Below are 20,323 nucleotides of genomic sequence, written 5' to 3'. Positions count from 1 at the left end.
ATCTTTCTACAGGCATGAGCTCACGAGCTTGTTGAAGTAGGTGAAGATCTTCAAGGTAGCCGACTGCTCTGTGATGCCATTTTTTGCTTCTCTTGTTTCCCCCTGAAAGTAGCACAGAGCTCAATTTTTTTTTAGCCATGTCATTATAATGGGGATCTCTGGCAATCCTAATTGCAAGCTTAGCATTCAGTTCCACAATTCTTTCTTTAATACTGGGAAGGGATAATAACTCTTTTTGTAGATTGGACATTTCAGCAGTTTTTTTCTTTGGAACTCCAAGAATGATTGAAATGGCTTCATCCTGTATGCTTTCTAGCCTATTCATATCACTTTGTGAATAAGTACATAAAACAGGTGCTGCATTGTCAATGACGGAGCGTACATAGTTTGTGTACACCATTTTAAGTACAGCAATAGAGGCTCCATGGCCATCATTCCAAGTCATAGCTTTCAGTTTCAGTTCCCTGAGTCGACTTTTGCATGTTCCTATGATTTGATTGAGCTCCTCTTTCTTTCCCTTGTTTGAGCCGACGGTGACGCCAAGGTACCGATAGTGGTCAACCCATTCAAGTGTTACACCATTAATTTGCAGTTCTTCATTTTCTCTCCGCTTGCGATGGGAGTATGCTTTTGTCTTGTTTGTGGAGAGAGTGAAACCGAGCTCAATACATTTCCTTCCAAGGAGTTCAATGGCCTGTTTTATTTTATCAAAGGTAGGAGCTTGTATTAGGACATCATCTGCATATCCCACTAGTTGTGTTCCTTCAGGAAAATCAATATTGGCAATTGCATTCATAAGTACATTGAATAGTGTAGGGCTTAAGACTCCTCCTTGGGGGGTCCCGAGTTCCATATTCATTGTTCTTGAGATTGCTCCATTGAAGTAGACCTTAGCTTTCCTCCCTGTGAGGTAGTCTTCAATCCATTTCATGAGTCTCCCCTTGACACCCATACATGCAAGCTCATCCAGGATCGCAATTCCCTGGGCTTTGTCTAAGGCTCCTTTTATGTCAACAAATACAGAGTACCTAGCCGTGTCATTAACCAGGTAATTAATTATACAATTGGCTGTGCTCCGTCCTTTGACATATCCATTGACTCCTTCCCCAAACCTACCTATTTTGTGTAACAGTCGTTTTAGGATGATCTTTTCCAGCATCTTGCAAGTACATGACACGAGACTGATAGGTCTGTAATTGCCAGGGTCATTCGGTTTTGGTATGGGAACAATTTTGGCGTGTTTCCATTGTGTGGGCATAACTCCATTTAGGAATGATTTGTTAAACAATAGGAGTAGTGGATTCCCAGGCACTTCACACAGTGCATTAAGTATGTCGTAGGTAATGCCATCCTCACCAGGTGCTGTAATTTTACCTCTCTTAACAGCCGCCCTTACTTCCTGGGCTGTGATAGGTTCTCCATATTCGTCCTCACTAGACTGTGCTCTCGCTATTCTAGTTCTTCTGTCATTCTGTAGCAGGAGCTGTTCCATGACGATTTCCGTTGAGAGGGAGGATGAGGATGCTGCCTTACTCCACATGTGAATTAATTCTTCAGCTTTACTCTGTGGATCTTTGCCTCGAGGCATTTTCTTCCGAGGGGGTCTTCGTCGAGGCGTACGGCGCTGAATTCTAAGACAACTTTCAATTTGGTGATTAAGGTCATCAACAAATGTATCAATATCTTCTGGGATTTGGTATTCCCTGAACCAGTCATTCATCCTGTCTATGAAGATTGGCTTCATATCTCGTCTGAGTGATAACCACCTTCTTCTTTTATTTTACTCATTCTTTCTCAAATTGTTCATGTCGACAAAGGTAATCAGTGTGCCCGGTGGTCACAACATAAACTTTTGCCCAAGGTATATAATATGCTACTGACATCTGTGTCAAGTGAATTGAACAGGAGAACCTCCTCTTTTATATCCCTCTATAAATAAAATATATATAAAAAAAATATTCATTTTAATTTGTTTTCTTTTATTAATCCAATTATCCTTTAATTATCGAACATTGTAATTTGTTAATTATATATTGTTTTGAATGGGAAAGATGCTTACATACATACATACATATCTCAAAGGCATAGATTAGTTTAGTAAAGTTACTACAAAAAATTCAATATAATAGTAGTAATTAGGTTACATTTGTATACTACAGGACTTTAGGACTTTCAGTTGTGTGGGCCTAGCTAGTTTGTTTCCCCTTAGCTGGCAGAATACCACCCCCCTGCAACAGCATTTGTAGGATTCATGGGGCATAGATAAGACCAAGGAGTATGCTTACCTCTACAATTACAACAAAATGGAAATTTTTGTTTCTTTGTACACTCTTTAGAGTCAATTTTATTACCACAGTACTTACACCTGGGGTCGTACTGACATTTCAAAACCAAATGCCCCCAATAATAACACTTCAGGCATAATTTTGGCTTCTCTTGGTATTTTGAAACTTTTCTATAGCCTAGTCCTTGTACAAAAATTTTTTTAGGAGCCTCACCTTTTATTAAAGCTATAACCTGACTTTGTTTTATATAATGAACAATGTTTCTCTTTACCCAAACAACACTGTCATTGTAAAGGAGATGATCGGGATCCAAGTAAGTTGGATATTTGAAAAGTATGACCTTTGTATAAATACCTTCTTCTGGAACAACCATCACAATATTCTGAAAGCCATCTGTAGTTAAATGTTTAACTGCCTCTTCTGTTCCAACTGTGATATATGACTGCTGAAGACCCTGACCCTCCTTGAACACTGGTTTAAAATCTGAATACTCCATAGCTAAACGTACAGTCCACACCATCTTTTCATTGAAGTTCAGTAGGCATGTTTTAGGAAATAACAACCGCCTCCTTAGGCAGACCGCCTCAGTCATTTCATTAACACATAAGTTACTCACTCTTATCACTGTAATCGTTGAGAATCACTAATTCACACTGTATATTTAGCTAGTTGTTTGATTACTACTACTACTACTAATTTCTGTTGATTCCAAAAAAAAAAAAAGTTTGCGGCACAGGGGCATTTGGTATGCTCAATGTCCTAAACTTCCTCTAACAAATTAGGAATAAATATTCGTTCACAAATTAGTTGTGAAATTCGATCTCTCTTTTTCACAATAAAATATACTTTAGAATAATTGAAGAGAACCACAGAAACATTTCACTATCAATGACACCACCCCTAACATCAATGTGATTAAAAAAAAAAAAAAAAAAAGTAAGACCAGATCTTGGAGCTATTCTTCATAACAACCTTCTGGTACTTTTACTTGAATATCTATCTTGATTACATCTTTTCCTTGTGCTGGCACAGTAACATCGTAGGCAGCACTGAAGCAAAAGGTAGATTGTTAATTAAAATATAATAAAATATATGTGGAAATTAAAATATATTTATATATAAATAAGTCATAAATTAAAAAAAAAAAGTAAATTCCAACTATACCTGTACAAGTCATATCCAGCAGCTAGTGTAGATCCAAAATGAACATAATATATGCCAAGAAAATGTGGTGGTAATAGAAAAGAAGTTCAGGTAGGAGAGATATATATCTGTGTTTACTCTCACTCCGAGAGAATTAATAATCTCATTAATATTTCTACTCCTTTTATATGTTCCTTGAGGTGCCAGTTACCACCAGAAACAAGTAAAAAAGTTGTTTAAAGATTTGATCAATGTTCCAATACACTTTTTAGTTTTCAAAAAACGTCTGAAAATGAATGTCTGGAGTTATCAAATCTAAAGCTGATATATCTTTGGTAAACTGTTCCAACAAATGTTCATCCAGGCTGGTTATGCTTTTAAATACAGTTCCACATTCAAAACAAGTAAAAAAGTTGTTTAAAGATTTGGGACTGATTTGCTGTTTGTTTCCACATATATCATATTTTTTTTCACTATTTGTTTTCAAAGGCTGAATCATGTGTATTGATTTCAAATGTAGGGTCAAGTTATATTCATCCCTAAATCTATTCCCACACAATTGACATTTTAACCGTTTTACTCTTTGTGTTCCCATATGTGTTCTCATCTACATTAATGACCTTCCAAATGCCTCCCAACACCTCAAACCAATTCTATTTGCTGACGACACAACCTTCATTTACTCAACCCGTTCTCACACAAGACAGTACATATATGACTAGTGCTTAAAGTCAATATGTGGAATGTGATTTAGTACATATGTGATATATTCCCAGTTAACTTTTTTACCAAGGCTCAAACTCTTCCTCACGTACCAATTTACGTCTCACAGTACTCGTCCATCAACGTAGATAGCTGAATAGTCGTGATTGGTTCAATTATAACGAAAATTGTAGTTTTCAGGTCCCACATGGGTTGTGAAATTCACCTACTATTGTCCATGCTCTTATAATATTACAGATCAGCTACATCCTATTGAAGGCTCGTAGTTTTGTTTTGAGAAATATTAGTTGTTCTTAGTAAATTATAATAAGCACAATAAATTATTACATAGAATAAGTGCTTCACCAATCAATATTATATACTATAGTTTGTGCTTTAGAAATCTTTAAAAAATGTTTTGTAGGAACGCTAACAGAAAACGATGTTATGTTGGAATGTATATAGGGTAAACTACTGCAAACAGGATGGTATGGTGTGGATTATTGGAAACTATAGGATTAGGGTCCACTACCACCTGTTAGGTGGGTAAGGGGTCCAATAACACCCGCAGGATGAGTATGGGGGTCACATCCACCCACAGGAATGGTATGGGGATCACTTCCACCCACAGGAAGGGTATGGGATCCAATACCATCCACTGGATGTGTATTGCGTCCACTACCACCGACAGGATGGGTATGGGCTCACAACCACCCACAGGATAGGTATGGGGTCCAATACCACCCACAGGATGAGTATGGGGTCCACTATAACCCACAGGATGGGTATGGGGCTCCAACCACCCACAGAATAAGTATGGGGTACAATAACACCCACTGGATATGTATGGCATCCATTGCCCCCACAGGATGACTATAGGGTACAGTATCGCCCACAGGATTAGTATATAGGGTTCACTGCCGCCCACAGAGTCGGTATGGAGTCCACCGCCACCCACAGGGTCGGTATGGGGTTCACTACCGCCCACTGGGTCGCTATGAAGTCAACTACCGTCCACAGGGTCGGTAGGGGTCCACTGCCGCCCACAGGGTCGGCAGGGGGTCCACTGCCACCCACTGGGTCGGTAGGGGGTCCACTGCCGCCCACAGGATCGATAGGGGGTCCACTGCCGCCCACAGGGTCGATATGGGGGGGGTCCACTACCGCCCACAGGATCGATAGGGGGTCCACTGCCGCCCACAGGGTCGGTAGGGGGTCCACTGCCGCCCACACGTTCGGTAGGGGTCCACTGCCGCCCACAGGGTCTGTAGGGGGTCCACTGCCGCCCACAGGACCGATAGGGGGTCCACTGCCGCCCACAGGGTCGATAGGGGGTCCCTTACCGCCCACAGGGTCTCTATGAAGTCAACTACCGCCCATAGTGTTTGTATAGTGTCCACTATCGCCCATAGTGTTATTATGGGGTCCACTACCCCTCATAGGGTCGGTATGGGGGTCCATTACTACCCACAGGGTGTGTCTGGGGTCTATTTTGGCAATACTGCTTTTCCAATCTCATTTGTTGTTGAATGTAAAATATTTGTTGCTCGACTTGCAACAATTTATATATATATATATATAGTATAGTGCCTTTGCAATAATGTACCAATGTGTGTATTTTCATAACTCGTTTTAAATTGTTGAAAAATAAATAACTACATTGTGAATGCAAGTCAATGTTTACATGCTAAATCAGAGTTGCCAGATTCCGCTTAAAATAGCAAATTGTGCTTATTTTCAAAGCTTGAGAATTTAGCTTTAAAGTAGTTAAAAAACTACGAATTTCGCAATTTGCTATGTACTTTAGTGTACTATTTTAAAATAAGATTGGTTTTTAAGCTGCAAGTCATATGAATCTCAAAAAAAGTATATTATTAACAATCTTATCTCCATAGTTCACTAGTTTCTGTAAATCAGATCTGGTAACTGTAGGCCAAGTACTGGAAGACTCAAGACACAATGTGTTGAAGCTATTCTCTTTGAAGAAGTCATCTCGACAGGATCTTCCAGCTCCAGCTATAAAACTTCACCAAACATGGATCTACCTAGTACATCAAATGGTAAGGAATTACTAAACTGTACAAAGTTTTATGCTAGAACATTTGTTACAGAATTGTCCCTGTCAGGGACAATTCAGTCCCTATTCTATGTGTACTCCATCACATAGTGACGGAGTATGTGGGAATAATTTTGTTGACACTGTCCATTTTGTCAATTCTACAACAGCAGATAATATGAATTCCCAGAGATATTTGTAACTTGAGATACTTGGTTTGGTTTGGTTAAGTTAGGTTAGGTTAGCCTAACCCAGTAAATCCTCCCCGGCTAGAATATAAACCCCGGACAAAGTGCTCGTGAAATGCCAGGCATTTGCAAATATGAGGATGTGGTTGATTAGATTATATTCTTTTCTATATCATAGATGTTCAATATATGAAAAATATTTTAGACTTAAAAATGGACCCCTGAGGTACTCAACTTAACACATTTCTTCATATTCATTCCCATTTAGTATGACCTTTTGCTCTCTTTGTTTTAACTATTGTTTTGTGCACTTTACAATTTTTTTCATGAACCTGTAATTTCCTTGCTAGTCTTCCATGTGGTACCTTATTAAAGTCTTTAGCATAATCCATGTATACTACATCCACCGGAAACCCTTTATCTGAGTACCATGTTACCATGTCCCAAAAGTGAGGAGGTTTATAAGGTAGCATCTGTTTTTAAGAAGACCATGGTGTGTCGATTGAATAAGATTTTTCACTGAAAGATGGTAAATGATTCCCTCCCTTAGGATTTTCGCCATGAGCTTGCAGATGTGTTATACCTAGCTGATCGGACATTAGTTTTGTGCTTAACTCTTTCTGCTTTTTTTTTAAATACTGTAAGGGTGAAATTTTCATATTTCAAATCTCGGGGTACTATCCCTTGGTTCAGATATTTTGTGGAAAGTATTTTCAGCAGTATTCATAGTTCTTCTGTCAGTTTATTTTCCTTTATAATTAAGGTTTGTTTTCTTTTGTACCATAGAAAGTACCACAGAAAGGTGTTATAATGTTGTGTTAGCTTTTCTGTACAATTTTTCTTTTTTGTTTGTATAAAAGGCTATGCAATGAATTCAAATATTTACGCTACCAATCAATTTTTCAGATAGATCATCGGATTTTGACAGTATGCTGTACATACCAGATGTTCCAAAAATAACTACAGACAACAATAATGGTACTGTGTTTACTATTTTTATACTTTATATATAGGAAGACAAGTTCAATCAATGAGCATTTTAATATATCATCAAAATTTTCATACATTTCTTTCACTTTGTTACACTTGTAAAAACTTATTCTTAGCTATATTTATATAAATGTTAATACCACTGTTAAATGAACATATTGATTTGTGTCCTTATTAGTTATAGCTTATTTATGTTGACCCAGCACCTTACTAAAGGGATTACCTTAACTTGTGTCACTATCTCTCTAGGGGGCTCCAGGTAGGCAGTATAGGTAATGCCACTAACATGCATATCATTATGGGAAAGTCCATAATTTAACACATAATTATAAGTAGGTAATTTGTAGCAAATTTTAAGATTATTAATAGGTACATTGTAGCAATTTTGCATAAGCATAATTTTCTTGTTTTGTTCTTGTACTTTTCCTTTACTTTACTTTTTACATTCTTGTAAAGCCACTAGCACACATAGTGTTTTGGGCAGGTCCTTAATCTAACAGATAATTTTAAATAGGCAATTTAAAGCTTAAATGGAAAAAATTGGCTGGTACATTGTAAGAAAGTATCACAAAGATTACTATGTACATTAAAGTAAAATTTGAGGGTTATCAACATATAAATTGTAGCATAATTTGAGGAATATTTCAAGGTATAATATAGTAAGATATGCATTCAATATAACAATCATGATATAAGGTGATAGCAATGATTACAATGGAAAAGTTGTATGGTTTAGGCACATATATTCTGGCATTGGATTTCATAAGATACAGTGCGAGTTTAATACACTAGTTAGGAAACTATCAAGAAAAAATTTAGGTACTTTTTGGTTTTATTTTTTAAAATGGCAGAAGTTGGACAGTTTTTAAATTTGTTAGCAAGTTAGTTCCATAGACAAGGTCCCTTTATTTGCATAGAGTATTTACACAGAATAACTTTGACTCTGGGGATATCAAATATATTTATTTCTGGTATTGTGATTCTATTATGGGTTCTATTGCACATGCCCAGCTATGCTTCAAACATTTATTTTGTTGCATTTTCCCAGATAGTGTTATTGTTTAAATATTATTTGCTTTTCAGCTAACATATCTGCGTGGCTGTGGGTATGAATCAATCGTTATCTATTACAAGAAAGGACCAGCACGGGTGACACATGGTATTTTACCAAACAACGTAATACAAGAAGAGGACAAGAAGATCTTCACCACTAACTTCTTTTTGTGTAAGTAGTTCACATAATATATAAATATATCACCACCTATTATTTTCTCTCATATATATATATATATATACATATGTATATATATATATATACATATGTATATATATATACATATATATATATATATATATATATATATATATATATATATATATGTATATATATATATATGTATATATATATATATATATATATATATATATATATATATATATATATATATATATATATATATATATATATATAATTTCAATTCAATCATCTCTGTCGTTGATGTATATGGCAAAAAGTGTGTGGCCCAATACAGCACTATGTCTTAACGTAATGGGTCCAAGGGCCCATAAGGTCTCGACAGCATTAAGGGCCCTTTAGCAAACCAGTGTGCTGGTGCCCCTATGACACCCATGACGTCTTTGTATCATTTCAAGTTTGTACATGTACTTCTTAAGATATGGGCACCATACAACTGCTGCATATTCTAGCTTTTGTCTAAAAAAATCATGAACAATTTATTTATTATTTATCCATGAATGCCAGAACTAAACCCTGTGGTACTCCACTCGTGACATTTCTCCAGTCCAATACATTGCCTCTGATTACTGCCCTCATTTTTCTATCAGTTTGAAATTTTTTAATCCATGTTAGAAGCTTACCTGTCACCCCTCCAATATGTTCCAGTTTCCAGAACAAACTCTTATGTGGAATTCTATTGAATGCCTCTTTTAGGTCCAGATAGATGCAGTCAACCCAACCATATCTTTCCTGTAAAATTTCTGCGGCTCGATCATAGTAACTGATTAAATTTGTTACACAGGATCTTCCATTTCAAAATTTTTTATTTTTTATTTTTATTTTTTTCCAGCACGCACAAGGAAGCTTGATGCAGATAAACTTACATTAGGATCAGAAGGTGATAGCGATAATGCCCTGGAAAAAAATCCTGACGAGCTACAAGTGCAGCAGGTGCATAAAGTCCAAAAAGTACCGCAGGTGCAAGAAATTCAACAATTACAAAAAGTTCCGCAGGTGGAACATTTACAAAAAGTTCCGCCGGTGCAACAAGGGCTACCATTAGCAATCCTTCAGAAACAGCAAGAAGTACAAGTAGTAAAATTTGAACCACAGGGAACTACACCAGGAAAACAGTGTAGTAACAACGGAATGGGAATTTTAAAATACCTGAGGAAACAGGTAAAAAAGGACAAACAATAGAAATGGTTCCTTACACATTATTTGGTAGTTTATAGGTATTTTACTTATAATACTTTATATTATGTCTACAGTTTATAATTTAGTTTACAGTTAATTTACTTTTCAACTTCCATATCTTACATGAAGGATTTTTACTGTTTTTCATTTTTAAAACCTTATTAGTATCATTTATAGTTTAGTGTCAATTCACTTATAATACAATATATGGAATAATTTACTAAATTCATTTAACTATAATAAATTTAAATAAACATTTTTACCCCAGGATGAGTTTCAGTCACCCTACCCAAAAAATTAATGTTTCTTTATTACTAATCTTGTGAGAGGTAGCTTATTGTGCAGCCCATACTCATTCTGTGAGTGTTAGTTTATTGTGCACCCCATAGTCATCATGTCACCCAAGCCTGCTGCAGCTGCACCTGAGGGGTGGTGTAGGGAACCATTAGTGTACTATTATGATTTGAGAGAGAGAATGCTCTGTGGACAGAGCATCAATATGGCTTAAGGCATTGAGCTTTGCCTCAAGATGAAGCTTGGGCTGATCTCTGATTTGCTTCTTGGGAGTCTTCATTTACGTGCACCCCATACTCAACCACTTTGTAGTAATTAATTGTGCAACCCATACTCATCCTGTTACCAGTAGTTTGTGCAACCCATACTTATCCTGTGATCCCTATCCCTCTACTTCAAGTCCCTCAAGGGGCGCACGAATTCAGTTTGGCATACTGCATCCTGCCTTCCCATCCCTAGCTACTGACCCATCACAATATTTTATTTTATTTTATTTATATATATACAAGTAGGTACATTGGGGTTGTGAGAATACATTGAATAGTACAGTATTTACAATCTTGTAAAGCCACTAGTATGCGCAGCGTTTCAGGCAGGTCCTTAATCTAACAGATAATTTTAAGTAGGTAATTTCTATCAGAATTGATAAATGATAATAAATACATTGTTTACATACATACATTACAAATACATACATATAAGCTCAAAAGCTTCATTGAAGGTTGTAACAGAACCCATGAGCACCACACCAGAAAAAAATACAGTTTTGATATTCCAAGAATACGACTTAATCAAACTAGAAATGCTCTACAAATCAAGGGACCCAGAATGTGGAATGATCTTCCCAACCATGTTAAAGACTGTACCTCTCTCAACCAGTTTAAGATAAAAACTAAACACTACCTAATAAATTCACTAACCTACCTTACCCCTCTATTGTCAACCCATGTCTGTTATTTTTTTTTTTTTTTTTTAATCAACACTGTTTGTCAACCTATTGTATTTGTGCTGCTTTTTCAGTCATGTTCCCTCTTTTTTTTATCTTTATTTGTATTTGTTCTCAACACATTTTATTCTTTATGCTCAATTAGTATTAAGTTCTAGATATTAATGTTTTTCCTGCCCGAAACGCGTTGCGTAATAGTGGCTTTAGGCATTGTATGTACTAGCTCTATCTATATATCGATCCATTAATGTAACATTACTTGTATGTATGTACCTTACCTGAATAAACATATTTATTTATTTATTTATTTATTTATACAAGTTTAACTCTGGGGATATCAAAGAGATATTTATTTCTGGTGTGGTGATAATGGGTCCTATTACATCTGTCCAGGAAGAGTTTCAGAGCAGGATTTGCATTTAAGAACAGGGTTTTGTAAATGTAGTTGACACAAGAGAATTTATGGAGTGAGATTATGTTTAGCATGTTTAGGGAGTTAAACAAGGGGGCTGTGTGTTGTCTGAAAGCAGAATTTGATATTATTCTGATAGCAGATTTTTGCTGGGTGATGATGGACTTGAGGTGGTTTGCAGTGGTTGAACCCCATGCACAGATACCATAGTTGAGATAGGGATAGATTAGTGTATAATATAGAGAGATGAGAGCAGGGTTAGGTACATAATATCTGATTTTGGAGAGTATACCAACTGTTTTAGAGACTTTCTTAGTTATGTATTGTATGTGGGTACTGAAGTTGAGTCTCTTGTCTAAGAATAGACCAAGAAACTTTCCATCATTGTTATTGCTAATGTTTACATTGTCATCTGAAGCTGAATTGCATTTGTAGATTTGCTTCCAAATAAGATGTAGTAGGTCTTTTCTATGTTAAGTGTTAGTTTGTTGGTTGACATCCATAAGTGGACTTTTTTTAGTTCATTATTAACAACATTACAGTATTTAGTGTATGTGGGTTGGGGTTGGAGTAGATGAGTGTAGTATCATCAGCAAACAATATAGGTTTCAGAATGTTAAGAACATATACATCCTGCCTTCCCATCCCTAGCTACTGACCCATCACAATATACATCCTGCCTTCCCATCCCTAGCTACTGACCCATCACAATATACATCCTGCCTTCCCATCCCTAGCTACTGACCCATCACAATATACATGTAGTAGAGTGTTTTCTGTAGGCAATTTTCTAATTATACAATCATATGTTGCCCTCAGCTCTCCTATTTCATACATACTTTTTTTCTTTTGCAAGGGAGTAATTACTACATCTACATTACAATCCTCCCATGGTGGTGTAAATTTTCTCTTGGGCACAGCAATACACTCTGAAATAACATCATACTTAATAACATTAGAACATAAGGTATTCATATATGCTCTTTTCTTCATCATACATTTTTCAGTACTTCCCACCTTTTGAACTGAGAGGACCAATTCATTAGCTCCCCCACCTCTCATTAATCTAATGGCAGAAGCTACATTTATCTCTGCAATTCTATCCCCAATACTCTGCAGATTCAACTCCATCCTGATTTTCTCAATCATAGCATTTCTTGGGCATCCTAAGATAATTCTCATGGCTTCATTTTGTACCTGTGGGAGGTTGGTGCTGGGGTTACTGTGGGAGGTGTACTGTGTGAGGTTGGTGTTGGGGTTACCTGTAGGAGGTGTACTGTGGGAGGTTGGTGCTGGGGTTACCTGTGGGAGGTGTACTGTGGGAGGTTGGTGTTGTGTACTGTGGGAGGTTGGTGCTGGGGTTACCTGTGGGATGTGTACTGTGGGAGGTTGGTGTTGTGTACTGTGGGAGGTTGGTGCTGGGGTTACCTGTGGGAGGTGTACTGTGGGAGGTTGGTGTTGTGTACTGTGGGAGGTTGGTGTTGGGGTTACCTGTGGGAGGTGTACTGTGGGAGGTTGGTGTTGTGTACTGTAGGAGGTTGGTGTTAGGGTATTCACCTAGTATATCTTGTTTCTGGGTGTACTAACTTAGTATATGTTGCGTGTGTGTGTATACTCACCTAGTCTCACCTAGAATATCTTGTGTGTAAGTACTCAACTAGTACTCACCTAGTATACCTTGTATGTGTGTATTCACCTAGTATATCTTGTTTCTGGGTGTACTAACTTAGTATATGTTGCGTGTGTGTGTATACTCACCTAGTCTCACCTAGAATATCTTGTGTGTAAGTACTCAACTAGTACTCACCTAGTATACCTTGTATGTGTGTATTCACCTAGTATATCTTGTTTCTGGGTGTACTAACTTAGTATATGTTGCGTGTGTGTGTATACTCACCTAGTCTCACCTAGAATATCTTGTGTGTAAGTACTCAACTAGTACTCACCTAGTATACCTTGTATGTGTGTATTCACCTAGTATATCTTGTTTCTGGGTGTACTAACTTGTTGGAGGGAGGGAAATGTAGTTGGTGGACCTGTGGTCAGGGTGGCTCCAGAGGTAGGGTGTCAAATTTCAGTGTTTATGGCAGGGTAAGGGAATGGTCGTCGTTGGTCTTGTGATTCAATATTTTCTTGTTGTCGCTAAGTTACACTTTTTCAGGTCTATATAGTACAATGGCCAGTCCTCATGTACCTAGTAATTATGTACCTTAAATTATGTACGTAAATTATGTAATTATGTTCATGTACCTAGTAGCTAGTAGTTATAGTGTCAGTTGGGGGTTAATGGGCCAGGCCGAGTGTGCCTGTGCCCCACAAATATCACCCTTATTGCTGACTAGTTGGTATAACGGCTTTTCCCAAACCTCTCTCTCGCCAGAATTATACTGACATGTGAATATCTTTGGCAGTTGATGAATCCTAAATATAAATAATAAATAAATAAATGTTTATTTAGGTAAGGTACATCCATACAAGAAATTTTTACAAAGATTGGTGGACTTATAGATAGATTCATACATTGCATAACTGCATGGCATAACTGGCAATCCCCTCACAGTGTTCAAGTGAGAACTGGATAAGCACCTCCAAAGGATACCCAAGTATGCCAAGTATGCTGCCCTGAGGAACACCAATGTTGATGGGTAGGGTGGGAGAAATTGAATTATTCACAGAAACATACTGGAGCCTGTCAGTGAGGTACGTAGGATTTGAGGTATTGCAGGGGATACAAGACACTGATCACTGGTCTCCCATTTGGTCCTCATTGCTTTATCTTACTATTATTGAATGTCAATAACCGTATTATGCAATTTCAATTTCTTCTATTGCTTTCTTTATTATGCACCCCATACCCATCCCGTGGGCCGTGGTGTAAAGGATTACAGAGGCACATAATCGGTTCAGGACCGGAACCCTCTAGTTCGTTTAGCTAAGCAAATAACAATGTTTGACGCTAGTTACAAAATTATTAATGTTGTATACACATGTACACACACACTCATACATACATATATATATATATATATATATATATATATATATATATATATATATATATATATATATATATATATATATATATATATATATATATATATATATATATATATATATAGGTACTCAACTAGTACTCACCTAGTATACGGACAGGGCCAGAGGAGTAACGGGGGAACAGAGGGGGAGCAGTGGGACAGGGAGGGAGACAGGGACAGAGAGGGGGACATGGACAGAGACAGAGACAGAGGGACAGGGTCAGAGAGGGGGACCGGGGGACAGAGGGAGGAGAGGGGGGCAGGAGACCAAGAGAGAGGGGACAGAGGAGAGACAGGGACAAGGGGACAGAGATGGATAGGGGGACTGGAGGAAAGGGAGGGGGACAGATGATGGACAGCGGACAGAAAGAGTGGGCAGGGGGACAGAGAGGTACAGGGGACAGAGAGATGGACAGGGGGACATAGAGGAACAGGGGGACAGAGAGTGACAGGGGGACAGAGAGAGGAACAGGAGGACAGAGAAGAACAGGGGGACAGAGAGAGACAGGGGGGACAGAGACAGGGACAATGGGATAGAGAGGGACAGGGGGACAGAGAGATGGAAAGGGGGGACAGGGGGACAGAGAGGGGGAAAGGGATCTGGGACAGAGGACAGAAAATGTGGGCAAGGGGACAAAGTGAGGGACAGGGGACAAAGATGGACAGGGGGACAAAGATGGACAAGGGGGACAGGAGGAAAGGGGGGAGATGTATGAGGGGAAATGTTTGCGGAAGATGGAGAAGGGGTATTTAGAACGGTAAGTTAGAGAGGGGGCAACTAAGGCCCATCATTGAAAAACAAATGAGCATCATTGCAATAGCAGGAGCCACGCACATCTTTAGCCTGCGTTGTTGAGACATTGTCAATTAAGCGGTGTCCAATAGCAGTATCTTCGGTATTTAAGCGTTACCTTAAAAATACTGGAAATATTGAAAGCTATTAATCCAGATATTAATCCCCTTGTGCAACGCACACAAGAGGCAACAGCTTCTAGCTCTACAAGCCGCAATATAAAATAGAGAATAGGCGATTGTTTTCACTCACAGTGTAATAAACCCACGGACCCACCCACCCGCTGAAGCCGTAAATGCCAAGACATTACTTCCGTTTAAAATTAAGCCGGAATAATCCTCAGGTATGTGGAGGATGTGGGAGGCCTTTGATCAACCACCGACTTCCTGCCCCGTCGACGGGGCCATCAGCCCTCAGTGTGCCCTCAGCCAAAATAATGTGAAACATGTATGTGGGTGTATTAAATATTTTAATTTATTATTTCCAAGATTTAGCTGTTAGCTCTTGGACCCCGCCTTTCTAAGCGTCGGTTGTCTAATGTACCGACTCTCGGCCTCTTTTCCTCCATCATATCTAAACAACATATATTTTTATCTAACACACTCACACATCCCCAAGATGCAGCCTTTAGCAGCTTCCTGACTTTCAGGTTCCTATTTACTGCAAGGTGAATAGAGGCATTAGTGTGTGTATGTTTGTGTCTGTGTGTGTGTGTGTGTGTGTACGTGTGTGTGTGTGTGTGTATACTCGCCTAGTTGTGGTTGCGGGGGGTTGAGCTCTGGCTCTTTGGTCCCACCTCTCAACTGGCAATCAACTGATGTACAGATTCCTGAGCCTACTGGGCTCTATCATATCTGCATTTGAAACTGTGTATGGAGTCAGCCTCCACCACATCACTGCCTAATGCATTCCATCTATTAACTACTCTGACACTGAAAAAGTTCTTTCTAACATCCTAGTGGTTCATTTGGGTACTAAGTTTCCACCTGTGTCCCCTTGTTCGCCTACCACCCGTGTTAAACAGTTTATCTTTATGTACCCTATCAATTGCATTTCTCGCAGCCTGTCCTCGTAACTCATGCCTCTTAGTCCTGGGACTAGCCTATTGGCATACCACTAAACTTTTTCAAGCTTCGTCTTGTGCTTTTTTTTTTTTTTTTTTTTTTTTGAGATATATACAAGAGTTGTTATATTCTTGTACAGCCTAGTACTAAGTATATGGTGTTTGGCTAGATAAGAGTAAAACTGCTTGTAGATTAGTTTTTCAAAAAATGTTGACAAGTTAGGCAGGATTGATATAGGTCTGTAGTTGTTAACATCTGTGAGATCACCACATTTGTGTACAGGGGTAACTCGCTTTTTTAGGATAACTGGAAAGGTTTGGAGTTCAAGTTCAAGTAGCTTTTCAAAAAATGTTGACAAGTTAGGCAGGATTGATATAGGTCTGTAATTGTTAACATCTGTGAGATCACCACATTTGTGTACAGGGGTAACTCGCTTTTTTTAGGATAACTGGAAAGGTTTGGAGTTCAAGTGACCTGTTGAAGAGCATGAGAATTCTTTGGAGACAATTCCTAACCTATACTTCTTCTCAAGGTCATGTTTTTTATTAATGGGTTTAACGCAACATATACTAAGTTAGTACACCCAGAAACAAGATATACTAGGTGAATACACACATACAAGGTATACTAGGTGAGTACTAGTTGAGTACTTACACACAAGATATTCTAGGTGAGACTAGGTGAGTATACACACACACGCAACATATACTAAGTTAGTACACCCAGAAACAAGATATACTAGGTGAATACACACATACAAGGTATACTAGGTGAGTACTAGTTGAGTACTTACACACAAGATATTCTAGGTGAGACTAGGTGAGTATACACACACACGCAACATATACTAAGTTAGTACACCCAGAAACAAGATATACTAGGTGAATACACACATACAAGGTATACTAGGTGAGTACTAGTTGAGTACTTACACACAAGATATTCTAGGTGAGACTAGGTGAGTATACACACACACGCAACATATACTAAGTTAGTACACCCAGAAACAAGATATACTAGGTGAATACCCTAACACCAACCTCCTACAGTACACAACACCAACCTCCCACAGTACACCTCCCACAGGTAACCCCAACACCAACCTCCCACAGTACACAACACCAACCTCCCACAGTACACCTCCCACAGGTAACCCCAGCACCAACCTCCCACAGTACACAACACCAACCTCCCACAGTACACATCCCACAGGTAACCCCAGCACCAACCTCCCACAGTACACAACACCAACCTCCCACAGTACACCTCCCACAGGTAACCCCAGCACCAACCTCCCACAGTACACCTCCTACAGGTAACCCCAACACCAACCTCACACAGTACACCTCCCACAGTAACCCCAGCACCAACCTCCCACAGGTACAAAATGAAGCCATGAGAATTATCTTAGGATGCCCAAGAAATGCTATGATTGAGAAAATCAGGATGGAGTTGAATCTGCAGAGTATTGGGGATAGAATTGCAGAGATAAATGTAGCTTCTGCCATTAGATTAATGAGAGGTGGGGGAGCTAATGAATTGGTCCTCTCAGTTCAAAAGGTGGGAAGTACTGAACAATGTATGATGAAGAAAAGAGCATATATGAATACCTTATGTTCTAATGTTATTAAGTATGATGTTATTTCAGAGTGTATTGCTGTGCCCAAGATAAAATTTACACCACCATGGGAGGATTGTAATGTAGATGTAGTAATTACTCCCTTGCAAAAGAAAAAAAGTATGTATGAAATAGGAGAGCTGAGGGCAACATATGATTGTATAATTAGAAAATTGCCTACAGAAAACACTCTACTACATGTATATTGTGATGGGTCAGTAGCTAGGGATGGGAAGGCAGGATGTATATTGTGATGGGTCAGTAGCTAGGGATGGGAAGGCAGGATGTATATTGTGATGGGTCAGTAGCTAGGGATGGGAAGGCAGGATGTATATGTTCTTAACATTCTGAAACCTATATTGTTTGCTGATGATACTACACTCATCTACTCCAACCCCAACCCACATACACTAAATACTGTAATGTTGTTAATAATGAACTAAAAAAAGTCCACTTATGGATGTCAACCAACAAACTAACACTTAACATAGAAAAGACCTACTACATCTTATTTGGAAGCAAATCTACAAATGCAATTCAGCTTCAGATGACAATGTAAACATTAGCAATAACAATGATGGAAAGTTTCTTGGTCTATTCTTAGACAAGAGACTCAACTTCAGTACCCACATACAATACATAACTAAGAAAGTCTCTAAAACAGTTGGTATACTCTCCAAAATCAGATATTATGTACCTAACCCTGCTCTCATCTCTCTATATTATACACTAATCTATCCCTATCTCAACTATGGTATCTGTGCATGGGGTTCAACCACTGCAAACCACCTCAAGTCCATCATCACCCAGCAAAAATCTGCTATCAGAATAATATCAAATTCTGCTTTCAGACAACACACAGCCCCCTTGTTTAACTCCCTAAACATGCTAAACATAATCTCACTCCATAAATTCTCTTGTGTCAACTACATTTACAAAACCCTGTTCTTAAATGCAAATCCTGCTCTGAAACTCTTCCTGGACAGATGTAATAGGACCCATTATCACCACACCAGAAATAAATATCTCTTTGATATCCCCAGAGTTAAACTTGTATAAATAAATAAATAAATAAATAAATATGTTTATTCAGGTAAGGTACATACATACAAGTAATGTTACATTAATGGATCGATATATAGATAGAGCTAGTACATACAATGCCTAAAGCCACTATTACGCAACGCGTTTCGGGCAGGAAAAACATTAATATCTAGAACTTAATACTAATTGAGCATAAAGAATAAAATGTGTTGAGAACAAATACAAATAAAGATAAAAAAAAGAGGGAACATGACTGAAAAAGCAGCACAAATACAATAGGTTGACAAACAGTGTTGATTAAAAAAAAAAAAAAAATAACAGACATGGGTTGACAATAGAGGGGTAAGGTAGGTTAGTGAATTTATTAGGTAGTGTTTAGTTTTTATCTTAAACTGGTTGAGAGAGGTACAGTCTTTAACATGGTTGGGAAGATCATTCCACATTCTGGGTCCCTTGATTTGTAGAGCATTTCTAGTTTGATTAAGTCGTATTCTTGGAATATCAAAACTGTATTTTTTTCTGGTGTGGTGCTCATGGGTTCTGTTACAACCTTCAATGAAGCTTTTGAGCTTATATGTATGTATTTGTAATGTATGTATGTAAACAATGTATTTATTATCATTTATCAATTCTGATAGAAATTACCTACTTAAAATTATCTGTTAGATTAAGGTGCTAAGGTTAGATTAAGGTTAGATGCCTGAAACGCTGCGCATACTAGTGGCTTTACAAGATTGTAAATACTGTACTATTCAATGTATTCTCACAACCCCAATGTACCTACTTGTATATATATAAATAAAATAAAATAAAATATTGTGATGGGTCAGTAGCTAGGGATGGGAAGGCAGGATGCAGTATGCCAAACTGAATTCGTGCGCCCCTTGAGGGACTTGAAGTAGAGGGATAGGGATCACAGGATAAGTATGGGTTGCACAAACTACTGGTAACAGGATGAGTATGGGTTGCACAATTAATTACTACAAAGTGGTTGAGTATGGGGTGCACGTAAATGAAGACTCCCAAGAAGCAAATCAGAGATCAGCCCAAGCTTCATCTTGAGGCAAAGCTCAATGCCTTAAGCCATATTGATGCTCTGTCCACAGAGCATTCTCTCTCTCAAATCATAATAGTACACTAATGGTTCCCTACACCACCCCTCAGGTGCAGCTGCAGCAGGCTTGGGTGACATGATGACTATGGGGTGCACAATAAACTAACACTCACAGAATGAGTATGGGCTGCACAATAAGCTACCTCTCACAAGATTAGTAATAAAGAAACATTAATTTTTTGGGTAGGGTGACTGAAACTCATCC

The 20,323-nt window shown here is 38.2% G+C and overlaps 1 protein-coding gene across 1 annotated transcript; it reads left to right on the top strand.

The window, feature by feature from the left end:
* Nucleotides 1-6,030: 6,030 nt before the first annotated feature.
* Nucleotides 6,031-10,064, top strand: LOC138360120 (uncharacterized). Its single transcript, XM_069320055.1, has 3 exons — nt 6,031-6,190; nt 8,448-8,589; nt 9,452-10,064. The coding sequence occupies exons 1-3, from the start codon at nt 6,188-6,190 to the stop codon at nt 9,799-9,801; spliced, it is 495 nt and encodes a 164-aa protein (XP_069176156.1). The 5' UTR covers nt 6,031-6,187; the 3' UTR covers nt 9,802-10,064.
* Nucleotides 10,065-20,323: the final 10,259 nt, after the last annotated feature.

The sequence above is a fragment of the Procambarus clarkii genome, unplaced genomic scaffold (assembly GCF_040958095.1).
Source record: "Procambarus clarkii isolate CNS0578487 unplaced genomic scaffold, FALCON_Pclarkii_2.0 HiC_scaffold_96, whole genome shotgun sequence".
NCBI lineage: Eukaryota > Metazoa > Arthropoda > Malacostraca > Decapoda > Cambaridae > Procambarus > Procambarus clarkii.
Note: the sequence above shows the minus strand (reverse complement) of the source record. Positions and strands in the feature narration are given on the sequence as shown.

Bases quoted from the DNA above. Each gene is read 5' to 3' on its own strand.
- LOC138360120 (XM_069320055.1), top strand. The intron at 8,590-9,451 runs GTAAGTAGTTCA...ATTTTTTTCCAG, and splicing joins CACCACTAACTTCTTTTTGT to CACGCACAAGGAAGCTTGAT.